General features: G+C 37.5%; 1 protein-coding gene across 5 annotated transcripts in view; it reads left to right on the top strand.

The window, feature by feature from the left end:
- Hdac8 (histone deacetylase 8) overlaps window positions 1-13515 on the top strand; it is a 226671-nt gene that overhangs the window by 63260 nt on the left and 149896 nt on the right. For all 5 annotated transcript variants that reach the window (XM_040281895.2, XM_040281892.2, XM_005339995.4 and 2 more), the window contains exon 5: window positions 11166-11278. In XM_040281895.2, the coding sequence (XP_040137829.1) occupies window positions 11166-11278 (113 nt within the window). The remainder of the gene's footprint in view (window positions 1-11165; window positions 11279-13515) is intronic.

Genomic DNA, 13515 nt, shown 5'->3' with positions numbered 1-13515 from the left:
GCTATAAATATATAATGTCAACTTTTTTCCATTTTATCATCATATTTTTTACAAATATGAAAATTTGATAATATAGTGTGTTCATTGTCATAGACCTCATGGAAGGCAATTTGGCAATTATATTTAAATTATAAATGAAATCCTTTGACCCAGGGATTGCACATCTACTAATACATCTTTCACATATATTTGTACACACTGAAAGGAAGTTATGTGCGATTATCCAGCACTGAATTGTAAAAGCAAAATATTGAGGATAACCTAACTGTGCATCAGTAGAGATCAGGACTGAAAATTTAAAAGAAAATTGTTGCAAAGTCATTGCCGGTGATGATTAAGCTGTTGAACAGTGTGGGCACGTGGTCTGCCTGTGAGAGGTGTTTCGCGTATATGTCTTCATGTCACGACCCAAGAGTCCCTGACCTTTAATGGATATAAAAACAGCAAATGCACATGAGCAAGTGCAATTGGCTGAGCCCTATCCTTTTTCTTCAAGATTGACTTTGTGATTCACAGCTCACCGGGGCATTTAAGAAGCTAGACATATCTGGTAAACAAACAAACCAAAAAAGCAATTACCTGGCCTCAAAGCTGCATACTCATTCCCCAAAGTTTTCAGAAATAAGTTTGTTGAACTTGATCTTTCCCCTGAACACATTTGTGTTGATGATATGAAAGACAAGATGCACCAGACAATTAAGGGAATTATTTCATTCCACTATGGTAATAGAGAGAACATTCACTAATGAGGACCATCTCAAAGAAAAGTAATGGGCCTGGGTTGTTATAGAGGTAAATAGGGGAGCCATCTGTGAATCTTCTGAGTGTCATGAGAAGAAACGGACATGGGTTTTATCTTAGGATAATATGCCAGGGTAGGATAGACCCTTGAGATTAACCATTTCCTAGAAAACAAAAGGTGGGAGGGATTTCTTAACCAACGCTGCTTTCTAGGGTGCTCAGATCTCAGATAAACTTCAACATTGCCATTTCTCCCATTTGTTTAAAACAAATATCATAGCTAGGCATGGTGATGCACTCCTATAATCCCAGCAGCTCTGGAAGCTGAGGCAAGGGGATGATAAGTTCAAAGCCAGCCTCAGCAATGTAGTGAAGCCCTAAGCAATTTAGCAAGACCCTGTCTCTAAATAAAATTTTTAAAAAAGGACTGGGGATATGGCTCTGTGGTCAAGTGCCCCTGGGTTCAATCTCTGATACAAAACAAATATCATCCATTTCTGAGCAACTCAGTATACACAGACCTCCTGAATAGGGCAAAGCAGGGGTGTAAGAAATAGTCTCTTGAGGACTCTTGGTGGTGCCATTACTATAAAACCAGTTCAGAGATGGTGACAAAGGTCAGTTGTTTTAGAGTCCTAAAGTTTGGGCATCTTAAAAAAAAGAGGTGACTAAAATGAACAAAAGAAATACTAATATAAAATATTAGCTAGGGGACTGGGAATGTGACTCATTGGTAAAGGGCTTACCTGGCATGCATGAGGCCCTGCCCTGGGTTCAAATCCCCCAGCACCAAAAAAAAATGTTAGCTGGGCCAATATGGTGCCCACCTGTAATCCCAGCTACTCTGGAGGCTGAGGCAGACAGACCACATGTTTGAGGCTGACCTCGGCAACTTAGCAAGACCTCCTCTCAAAATAAAAAAATAAAAAGGCTGGGGATGAAGCTCAGTGACAGAGTGCCCCTTGGTTGAATCCCCAGTACTATTTTAATTAATTAATCAATTAAAGGTTATATTATAGTAAAGAGCTAACCTGAGAATTGAACCTTGAAAGTTATCAGTCCAATGGAGTCTAAGACATGAGTGGAAAAACTTCTTAACATTTCGTAACACCCCTCATGGAGGTAGGATTTTGGTGCTCTAGGCCATGTTGTTTTGCTCCTAGTTTTGGTTACTTTTCAAACAAGATCGTGCGTGCATGGCCTGAGCATTTCTTTGTATTTCCATAGTGGTCTAGGCAGCAGCTAGGTCAGGGAGCATTCCAGTCATGTGTGGCCTGTTGCAGCACTGTGTTTATCTAGGTTTACATCAAATTGTTAGGCTTAAGCTCTCAGGGCTGCCTAAGATCCTGGAGAAGAGGGCAAGGTGCATGATAGGGATTTAGGCAGTTAGGTTTTAGTTTTCCATGACGTCAAGTCAAGTGGGAGAATAAAAATAGGAAATGTTTGTTTGAAGGATATTATTAGCCAGATATTGAAGAAAGCTGGAAGAATTAAAATTTTGGTAAGGAGTGACAACTTGGGCAAGATAACAGGATTGAGTTTGATTTACAAATAGGTATCAAAACTGGTCTCTCCACAGAAGGGAAGAAAGTCAGTTATATTTCTTACAGACAAGTTGAAATTTGAATACCCATCAGTAACCTGTGATTTATAAAGAGGTACAAAATAACTCAAAGACAGTGAACAGTGGTCGACTCTGATAACCTGAAATGCTGTGCTATATACAAGACAGTGTATTCGGTTGAAACACAAAATTTCTCTCTACAGTCACCCTCGTTTGACCAAAGAGAATCTCAAAGACAGATTGTTCTTTTTTTTTCCATGCTAGGAATGGAACTCAGGGTCTTGCCCATGCTAGGCAAGCCATCTACCACTGGGCTACACCCCCAGTCCAGAATGATTATTCTTTTTAATTGGTTCTTTCTAGTTATACATGACAGTAGAATCCATTTTGACATAATTATACAAGCATAGAATATAGTTTGCTCAAAATTCAATTCCTCATACCTCTTTTCCCCTCCTCTCCCCCTAAATCCTGCTCCCTTCCTTCTACTCTACTGATCCTTCTGCCCTTTACCCATGATTTTTAAATTAATTTCTTGTGAAAGTACATGATGGTGAGATTCACCAAGGAAAAACAGAAAGCTTATTTTTTAAAATATATTTTTGAGTTCTAGGTGAATATGATACCTTTATTTTATTTGTATGTGGTGCTGAGGATCAAACCCAGTGCCTCATGAGTGGCAGGCGAGTGCTCTACTACTAAACCACAGCCCCAGCTCAGAAAGCTTATTCTTGAACTCAGAATAAGGCTTGTCTTACAAACAATAAAATAAAAAATGATAAATTTGAGTTCATCAAAATTAGAAATTTTTTGTATCAAAGAGCATTATCAAAAACCTGAAAAGACAATCAACAAAATGAGAAAATAGTTGCAAATTATATGTCTGATAAGGATCTGGTATCCAGAATATATAAAGAACTCATAGTACTCAACAGTAAAAACACAAATGACCCAAGTTAAAAAAATGAACAACAAAAAAATACAAATGGTCAATAAGCACATGAAATAATGCTGCCTTTTTTTTTTTTTTGGTACTAGTGATTGAACCCACAGGTACTCAACCACTGAACTACATCCCCAACTCTTTTAATTTTTTATTCTGGGACAGGGTCTCACTAAGTTGCTGAGGCTGGCTTTGAACTCGTGATCCTCCTGCCTCAACCTCCTGAGCCCCTGGGATGACAGGCATGCATCACCATGCCCAGATGAAATAATGCTTGATTGACATCATTAGTCATCAGAGAAATACAAATCAAAACCACAGTGAGATACCACTTCATACATACTTGAATGACTAGTATTTAACAATCACCACTTCCAAAGAGGAAGGAGAAACCCTGGAAAATAACAAGTATTGCTGAAGACATAGACAAATTGGGACCTATGTATGTTGCTGTAGGGAATATGAAATGGTGAAATTGCTGTGAAAAACAGTTTGGTCATTCCTCAAAAGTTAAACATAAAGGGCTATGGTTGTAGCTCAGTGGTAGAATGCTAGTGTGAGGCACTGGGTTCAATTCTCAGCACCACATACAAAAACAAATAAATGAAATAAAGGTCCATCAACAACTAAAGAAAATTTTTTAAATATATAAAAAACATTAAACATAGAATTACCATATGACCTAGCAGTTCCGGTCCTAAGTATATATACCCAAAAGAATTATATACAGGTGCTCAAACAAGTATGTGTTCACCAACGTTCAGAGCAGCACTGTTCATAATAGACAGAAGGTAAAAACAACACAGATACTATTGAAATGTGAAATGTGTGTATGTGTACATATTGAAAGTGGAATATTATTCAGCTGCAAAGGGAATGGATTCCTGGCACATGTTACAACATAGATGAATCTCAAAAAGAAGTGCAAGAAACCAGACACAAAAGTTCACATACTGTATGATTTAATTTATATGAAATATTCAAAATAGTTAAACCCATAGAGACAAAAATGCAGATTTGTGGTTGGTAAGTCTGGGGGAAGGGAGGGATTGGGAGTGACTATTTAATGAGCACAGGGTTTTCTCTTGAGGTGACAAGGTTCAGGTAAAGGTAGCACAGTATTGTGAAAGAAGCAAATGCCACTGAATTGTATGCTTTAAGATATTTAATTTTATACTGCATGAATTTTACCTCAATAGAGAATAGTATAAAATAAAAATCAAAACCTATTAAGGCTAATAAAGCAAGCTAAGAAGATTTTACTGACAGTCTATAAATTTGGAGAATTGCTCTTTTCTGGACATCCTCAAAATAACCTAAGGTTCCAGGGCCTGCCAGGAAGTAACCTTCCTTACTCACTTGTAAGGCTGGGAACTCTGTAAGCCAGGTACCAGGGTAGTTTTTCCAAGAAGGCATTATATGCACTGGCTTCATAAAGTGAGCCTTAATTCCTTGAAAGTGTCAGATTATACCTGACACAGTGAGCATCATTCACAAGTATGACATTCTAGGCAAGGCCTTGGTTACATACCAATGTTTTAAATTATGTTCTGGTAACAAGAAAGACAGATTTTTATTGAAACTCTGCAGATAATTATATTGCTATGGAAATAAGAATACTTGGGCTGGGAATGTAGCTTAGTGGTAGAATGTGTGCTTAGCATGCACAAGGCTTTTGGTTCAATCCAGAGCACCACAAACAAAAGAAAATAAAAATACTCAATGAGAGTTTCCAAATCCTGGAAACTTGGGCAAAGGGAATAAAATATTTCCATTTGAAAATGTCCCATTTCTGTTTACAGAAGCCTGCTCTACTAAATAGTTATGAGTTGAAGATTGCGTAAGAGAAGAGAAATGAGTTCCTTACATATGTGCAGAAAACGGAATATTAAAGCATCAGCAATATTCCAAAGACCACCCAATCATCCCTCATCAGTTCTTTCAGACCAATGTAATTAGTTTTTGTGCCACTTGACCTTGGTTTTGTAGTCTTATTAACCCACCTGCTTCAAAACTAGAGTTTTCAAAGTCCTGGCTCATTTCATTAATGTGGCCTCAAAGTTGTTTAAATTGTCCCATCAGAAGCCTGTACACAAAAGTACCTGGGGCAGTCCTTTTCTAAATGGCTCTCAGAAAGTCCTTTGTTGAAGGTGAAGCCCTCTAGCTTGTGGCTGACTGCAAAAGCTTTCAGTGAAGCACATGAGTAAAACATAAAAAAGCAATCTGTAGGTGACAAAATACTTACAATAGCTATGGTTACCTTATTACTGATCATTTTCCAAAGGGAGAAATCTGATGAGAGTTCATTACAAGAATAACAATACAACTGACAAGGAAATGCAGTTGTTTTTGTGGCATGCAAAATAAGATAAAAGCCAATCCCAAAAAATTTTTAAACAAAGTATCTGTAAACATAATGATTAACCTTATTTTCACAGAAGAGAGGGTATTATATCTAATTTATTAAAATGTATGAACAGAATGTTTAAGGAGAAAAAGACTCAGATATGACATATAATAATCCTGACATAATATACCACAAATATACCAAGAATATAGTTGGAATATACCAGAGTTTACCAAGAATATTAAGTAAAGAGATTCAGGAATCTAGAATAGGTTTTAAATATTTGTATATTAATAAAATTTCATAGGTAAGTGGTGTGAATCCCCAGTTGAAAATTAATGTCTAGGAAGATACTAGATTCAAAATGAGGAAGCCAAGCTGAGATCAAGTTAACAGTTTTCTCTTTTTTAATATTTAATTTTTTATGTGTAGATGGACACAACACAATGCCTTTATTTTTATGTGGTGCTGAGGATCGAACCTGGGGCCCACCCGTGCTAGGCAAACGCTCTACTGCTGAGCCACAATCCCAACCCGAGTTTTCTTAAAAACTGAAATTATGATTGGGAACACTATTCCCCCTTATCCTAGGTTTCACATTTCCCAGATTCAGTAATCTGTGGCCAACTGAGGCCAGTAACAGTACATTAACATGTTTTGAGAAAGAACAAGACCACATCCACATCATTTTTATTACAGTATATTTTATAATTATTCTATTATTATTAATTATTGTTGTTAATCACTTATTGTGCCTAATGTATAAATGAGGTTTTATCATAGGTATTTATGCATAGGAAAAAGCAAAGTATATGTCGGATTTGGTACTATCAGCAGTTTTAGGCATCTCTTGGGGGGTCTTGGAATGTATCTCCCACAGATAAGGGAGGGTTACTATACCACAGTTGTCTAATATTTAACAAAGCAGCACGGTGGACTCTGACAAATAGCATATCGCAGCCAGTGAGGACATGGATGAATCTGTGGAACTTCCCACACAACATACAATTTCTGAAATACTTCTATTAGTAATATTTTACCAAGCTAACCTAGGGAAAGCAATGCATCTCATATGATTTGACAGCTCTTGCCGTGCAACTCCTCAATAGTAGCATATCAAACCAAACTAATGGTTGCTAGCACAGCTTTTTTTTACAAGGTGAAAGAACAAATCCTTTGTGATTTTTTCCATGGGCCCTCTGGGACTTAAGATAGGATGATGGGTTATTGAAAAGCAATACTTGGCTCACTGTTTTACCAAAGTGACAATAAAAGATTTTAAAGATAAACACAGGAAGTAAGATGATTGTAAAGAACCTTAGCTCCTTTCTCAGTGGAGGACTTTGTTTTCTTAGATAGTCAAGGACATACCAAAGTCAACATAAATGATAGAAGAGGGCTGGGGAGTGTAGCTCAGTGGTAGAATGCTTGCCTAGCATGTGTGAGGCCCAGGTTTCATCCCCAGCACTGCAGGGGAGGAAAAGTAGTAAACCATAAAAGATTACCTTGGGAAAACACAGAATCTTTGTTATCTAAGAAGATTATTTGGAAGGTAAAGCAAACCATTTCTAACCTGTCATTAAGAACAGACAAATAATCCAAAAGAAAAACCTTTGCCATTTGAACAGAGAGCAAAACTCTAGTTTTTCATCAGTATATTTGATATTGGAGTTCTTTTTGGTATAAGTGCTACCAAAGTAACAACTGAAATTCTTTTTAAATTTTTTTTAGCTGTAGATAGACACAGTACTTTATTTTATTTATTTATTTTATATGGTGCTGAGGATTAAACCCAGTGCCTCATGTATGCTTGGCAAGCACTCTACCACTGAGCCACAACCCAAGCCATGAAGTTCTTTTTGAAAATCTTATAAATAAACTCATCAAACCATAGCCAGCTTTGACCTGAACAAATAAAATTCTGTTTCTGTGAACCCTCTGCAATTTTTGGTATCCATACACATCCTTTGTAGTACAACTTTTAAAAAAATTTTTAGTTGTTGATGGACCTTTATTTGTTTATCAATTTTTATGTGGTGCTGAGAACTGAACCCAGTGCCTCACACATGCTAGGCAAGTGCTTTATCACTGAGCCACAACACCAGCCCTATAGTACAATTTTTCTAAGTGACAAAAAGTACAGTCAAATATATATAGCCTCCCTGTACCTTGTAAAAATAAGAAGTAAAAGCATATAAACCTAAAATTATGTGTAGTAATGTTTTAGCATTCTTTTAAAACTATTTTTAGTTGTAGTTGGACACAATACCTTTATTTTATTTATTTATTTTTACTTGGTGCTGAGGATCGAACCCAGTGCCTCACATGTTCTAGGCAAGTGCTCTACCACTGAGCTACAACCGCAGCCTTCAGCATTCTTTTACTTAGAAATGGTCTAGGTGTCTAATGATTCTCCGTTAATTAATTTAATTTAATATCAGTTCAAAGTTTTCAGTTACATAAAGATCTTGTAAATTATTTTCAAGCTGATCAACTACAAAACATAATTACTATTGCAATAAAGTTCATTATCAGAATGACTCAACTTGGTTAAACAAATTTATTTTATTCATAAACTTGAACATTTAATAGAAGTAACATTAGTTCATTCAATCGATAAGCCTGTTTGTGTTTAGGAAGAATATACCTAAGTAGAACAAAAATTCTACCTGCACATTTTACCTAACACTGATAAGTCAGAAAAAGACAGCTAGTTTTAGTAAACTAAAATTACTAAATCAGTCCTATTTGCCAAAAATTGATCTAAATTATGTGAACTTGAATTGTTACAATTGTTTTTATAGGAATATTCTTTTTAGCAGTTTGAAAGTCTTGGAGGTTCAATTTCTTTATTTTATGGTAATTTAAGCAATATTCCTTTTATTTAAATGCTTTTCTTTCTTTTTTTGGTGGGGGGGGGTGGTATGGTACCAGGGATTAAACTCAGGGGCACTTGACCAGTGAGCCACATCCCCAGCCCTATTTTGTATTTTATTTAGAGACAGGATCTCTCTGAGTTGCTAAGCACCTCACTTTTGCTGAGGCTGGCTTTGAACTTGCCATCCCCCTGCCTCAGCCTCCCTAGCCACTAGGATTACAGGTGTGTGCCTGGCGCGCTCTCTCTCTCTCTCTCTCTCTCTCTCTCTCTCTCTCTCTCTCTCTCTCCCTGTCTCTCATAGTGGGGATTGATCCCAGGGGCACTGAGCTATATTCCCAGCACTTTTTTATTTTGTAACAGGGTCTTGCTAAATTGCTTAGGGCCTTGCTAAATTGCTGAGGCTGGCCTCCAATTTACGATCCTCCTGCCTCAGCCTCCCAAGTCACTGGGATTATAGGCATGCCCAAGCTTGGTTCTAAATGCTTATTCATTTCTATAAGCCAATGAGAATAGAGCTCCTTTATGAGATTTTCTAATCTAATTTGGTAATATCATCCAGAAGTAGGAAAATATTACACATTCACACAAAAAAACATAAAGGACTTTCTGAATTACAGACATCATCATCATTATTCAGGCTATTGTCATGGAATAATGTTCATTAATTAGGAACATCTTAAAGGAAGAGGCCCAGGAGATTTTTAGGAAAGGGTAAACAAGGTAGTTATCCATGAGTCTTAATGGGATTCATAAGAAAGGATGGGTCTTACTTTGGAATATGTCAGAGCAAACTGATCAGTTCTCCATTATCAGCCCTCAGAACACAGAGAGGTGGGGAGCTTCTTGGCCATCACTACTTTGTAGAACCATGGGGCCTAAATACAGCCCGATATTGACAATGACATGAGTGTACTTTGCCAAGTTTGTCTACAGAAGTTCTCTATATTCTCCTTTATATGCCGTATTATTTCTGGTTGCCTTTTTTGTTTGGATGGTTAGGTTTTTGGTTTTGTTTTTTTCTGTACTTATGACATTCTCCCTAACTTCATTGTATGTTCTCTGAGGGAAGCAATTATTACCTATACTGATTTGTATTCCTCCTTCTCCCTCCTCTTTTGACCTACCATTCAGTGTTCTGTCCCATCTACCCAAAGTTATTGATGCTTAATAGAAGAGTACATTATATGTCTTGATGTACTGAGACAATAGATTTATAAAATGTAAACTTTCCATAACTGGAAAATAGCACTGACATCTAAGAACTTTCAAAGTCACATATTTAATTCTTATTTACAGAGAATTCATGGATGGACAAATTCTTTTCTTTGCTTGTTTTTTTTTTTCTTTTTCTGGTTGCATACCTAAGACCAAGCTGTTCCTTGTCAAGCTGCTTGTTGAGTTCACCTCAATGAAGCATAGTCAGTGTCAAGCAATATTTTTACCAACTTCCTGCTCTCCATCAAACTGTCTTATTGACTCAGCCTGTGAACCAGGGCATTGTTTAGAATATGAAATGCAATAAAAAAAGTGATTTCATGAAGAAGTGTATGCATTGTGTAGGCACTAGAAAGATTTCTCATAGTAGCAAAGATGCATTTTAACTGTCATTCCTCTCAGAATTCTGCTTTGAATAAAACTTCAGGGTGAGCTTAGACAAAAATGGGCTAAATATTTGTAGTGTTTGTGGAAGCAAAAGAAATGGAAACATTTTGGATGAGGCCTTAAAAGAAATTATAATGCATTCTGATGAAAGATAATGTTCTTCTACATCTAATCAGGCAAGCTTAGTGGAATAAAAGAACACGTTATTTCACATAAATGTGTAATAAAAGAACACGTTTATGTCGACAAGAGGATAAAGTGACACAATAGCAAAAAAGGTAAAGGACACTAGTAAAGTCAATGAGGACAATTTTTGTGAAGGAAACAAAATAAACTTTAGAAAAGGCTGCTTCATTTTTTCATTGTAATAATTACATTTACAGAAAGGCAACTGTGTTATGCTACCCAAGAGGTTATGCATTTGTACATTCTACACTCAGCTTTTATGAGCAACAAGTGCCAAGACTTTTTTTTTTAATTTAAAAAAATAACTCCCAGGTTATAGGGCCGGTACAGAAAATCTAATCTCCATCATCTTCTACTGGATTGTCTTTTTTAATATTTAATTTTTAGTTATAAGTGGACATAATGTCTTCATTTTACTTTATGTGGTGCTGAGGATCGAACCCAGAGCCTCATGCATGCTAGGCAAGCACTCTACCACTAAGCCACAACCCCAGCCCCTACAGGATTGTCTTTAAGGCTGCTTCTAGAGTCTAGCCTTACAGTTCTAGAAATGAAAATCAGTGTTCATCATAATGAGCCCGGGGTACTACATATTTTTTGACATGATTCCTAAATCATCAGAGAAAGGTTTTATTTTGTTCAGTATAGTTATTATATTCTAATGCTTTGAAAATCTGGGATCTTGAATGGAAAATGTTATCAGTCAACCTGAGTATTTACCAAAACACTTCATTCTCTAATCATTCTAGGCCACTTACTATATAATCTTTGTGGCTGGATTTTTGTTTTTCTTCAAAGAAGGGGAAATTTTAAGGGACTAGATCTCAAGGGTTAGATCCTTGGCTGTAAAGACTCCCTTGGATTGCTTTTTGGCTGTTGGCTGTAGCAACTTGTTTTCTTGCAGAGATGAAGCATCTGGTTTTTGTTATCTCAATGATGCTGTCCTGGGAATATTACGATTGCGACGGAAATTTGACCGTATTCTCTATGTGGATTTGGATCTGCACCATGGAGATGGTAAGCCCTTCAGTTTCAAAGATGCTTTGCTGCTACGACAGCAGGTTTTGATCAGTAAAGCTACTTCTAGGCAACTGGTAAGAGGAGGAATGGCTATTGCAATTGAAATTTTCCTAATTGAGAATTCTAAAGTAAGTAGTGTAGATTCCTCTAACCCACGCCAATCCCTCCTTTGCTGCCTAAGCCAGCCTCCTGTCATTTCCTCTCTCCTCTCCTCCTGTAGCAGAGCTTTATAGTAGAGAATGGGAAGAAGTGGAACTCTTAACTAGTGTTTACTCCAGTGCACAGTAACCTCCCTCAGGCCATTTCCATCAGTTCTAAGGCAAATTTGTGATTAGAGCTGACAGTCTTGTCTCTTCTCAATGGTACTTCTCTCAGGATAAAATAGGTATATGAAGGACAGACAGTCCAAGTTTTTCGCCAATAAACTATCAACTTCTGTAGTGACCAAAATCTGCTTTTCTTTTTTGGGAGGCACCAGGGATTGAACCCAGGGGTGCTTACCCACTGAGCCACATCCCCAGCCCTTTTGGTATTTTATTTAGAGACAGGGTCTTGCTGAGTTGCTAGAGCCTTGCTAAATTGCTGAGGCTGGCTTTGAATTTGTAATCCGACTGCCTCAGCCTTCCCAGCTACAGGGATTATAGGCATGAGCTACCACACCCGGCTGCCACTTTCTTTATGTTGCTAAAATATGAAGTCCTGCCCAAACCCAGATCATCTTCCTTAACTTGTGATGGCAGAATCTCTTAACACTTTGTGCTCACCTATTAATCCCCTCTTAGAAGACTCCACTGAAAAGACTTATCCAACCCTCCTATGTATTTTCTATCTAGAACATAGACCTACAGTGACAGTTGTCCTGTCTGTAACACAGTATTTCCATTCACCTAAGAACACTTATCCATTAAATGATTGATTAAGTATATCCCCTGTCCCCAACTTTAGTGACTGCTACTTCCTATTTTCCTGGGAATTTTTTAGACAAGACATACTCACATAATCATGCATAAGTATGTGTCTAAGGTTAGGGTTAGCTTTTCTGTCAAAACAGAAAGAAGAATGAAGAAATGTGGTGGTGGGGGGGAGCTCCCCAGGGAGTGTTTCCTGCACAGATGCTAGAAACGGATGCTAGAAACATGGACCAGTGACATAAAGGTAAATGTAATAGACCCTTGCATGATGGTGCACATCTGTAATCCCAGCAATTTAAGAAGCTAAGGCAGGAAGATCACAAGTTGGAGGCTAGCCTCTGCAACTTAGTGAGGCCCTGTCTCAAAATAAAAAATAAAATAGGGCTGGGAATGTAGCTGTGTGGTTCAATACCCAGTGACACACACACACACACACACACACACACACACACACACATACAAAGTAAATGTAACAGATGAGAGAGAGGTTGGAAAAACCAACATACTACCTTGAGAACTACAGTCACTGAATTTCTGAATACTTGGCCATTGCAAAACACAGCCTTGCTCAAAAACCTTTAGAATCTCCTTATTCCTTATAATAAGGGGCAGCATTTGACCCAGGGCTTACTTTTTGTATAGTCAGAGAGTAAGAATGTTTTTTCCCCATTTTTAGAGGTTGTAAAAACATAAAATTTGTATGTGTGCATATATATGCATAAGTGTGTGCCTAGCAGAGATTGTAATTAGTTTGAAAAGCCTACAGTGTTTACTATCTACTATTCACTTAGTTTTCTGACCCCTGGCCTAGAACAATGTTTCTCAACCTTACCTGTGCATCTGGATGGGAGGTTGTTTTATCATGAAGATTGCTGGGCCACATTCACTAGATATTCAGGTTAAGTAGGTCAGATGTAAGTCCAAAGAATGTACAATTTAACAGCACTATAGTTGTTCTGCAGGCCACACTTTAAAAAACAGTAGTCTTCGAAGTAAAGTCGAGTCTTTTCCCTATCTTTCAAGGCTCACCTCAAACAAGCCTCACCTCATCTTTCCAGTCTTATCTCTCCCTACTTTCTGTCCAGGTTACTCTTACTCAATGAGTGTGTCTCAATATTCATGACATGTCTCACTATTCCTACTTCCCTGACTTTGCCTCCCTTTTTTCCTAACTTAATTTTGCTTTCTCCTCCCTTTTTGCATCTCCAAGTTCTATCCATTTGCTCAAGGTTCAACAGCAGCAGATTTCCCTGATCACCCTACCCCAAGGGTTGTCTTCTACCTCTCAAGTCCTGTACTATTTATAGCACTGATTTGCTATGT

Source organism: Ictidomys tridecemlineatus, chromosome X (genome assembly GCF_052094955.1).
Source record: "Ictidomys tridecemlineatus isolate mIctTri1 chromosome X, mIctTri1.hap1, whole genome shotgun sequence".
NCBI lineage: Eukaryota > Metazoa > Chordata > Mammalia > Rodentia > Sciuridae > Ictidomys > Ictidomys tridecemlineatus.
The sequence above is the reverse complement of the archived record's forward strand: the minus strand, read 5'-3'. Positions and strand labels throughout refer to the sequence as shown.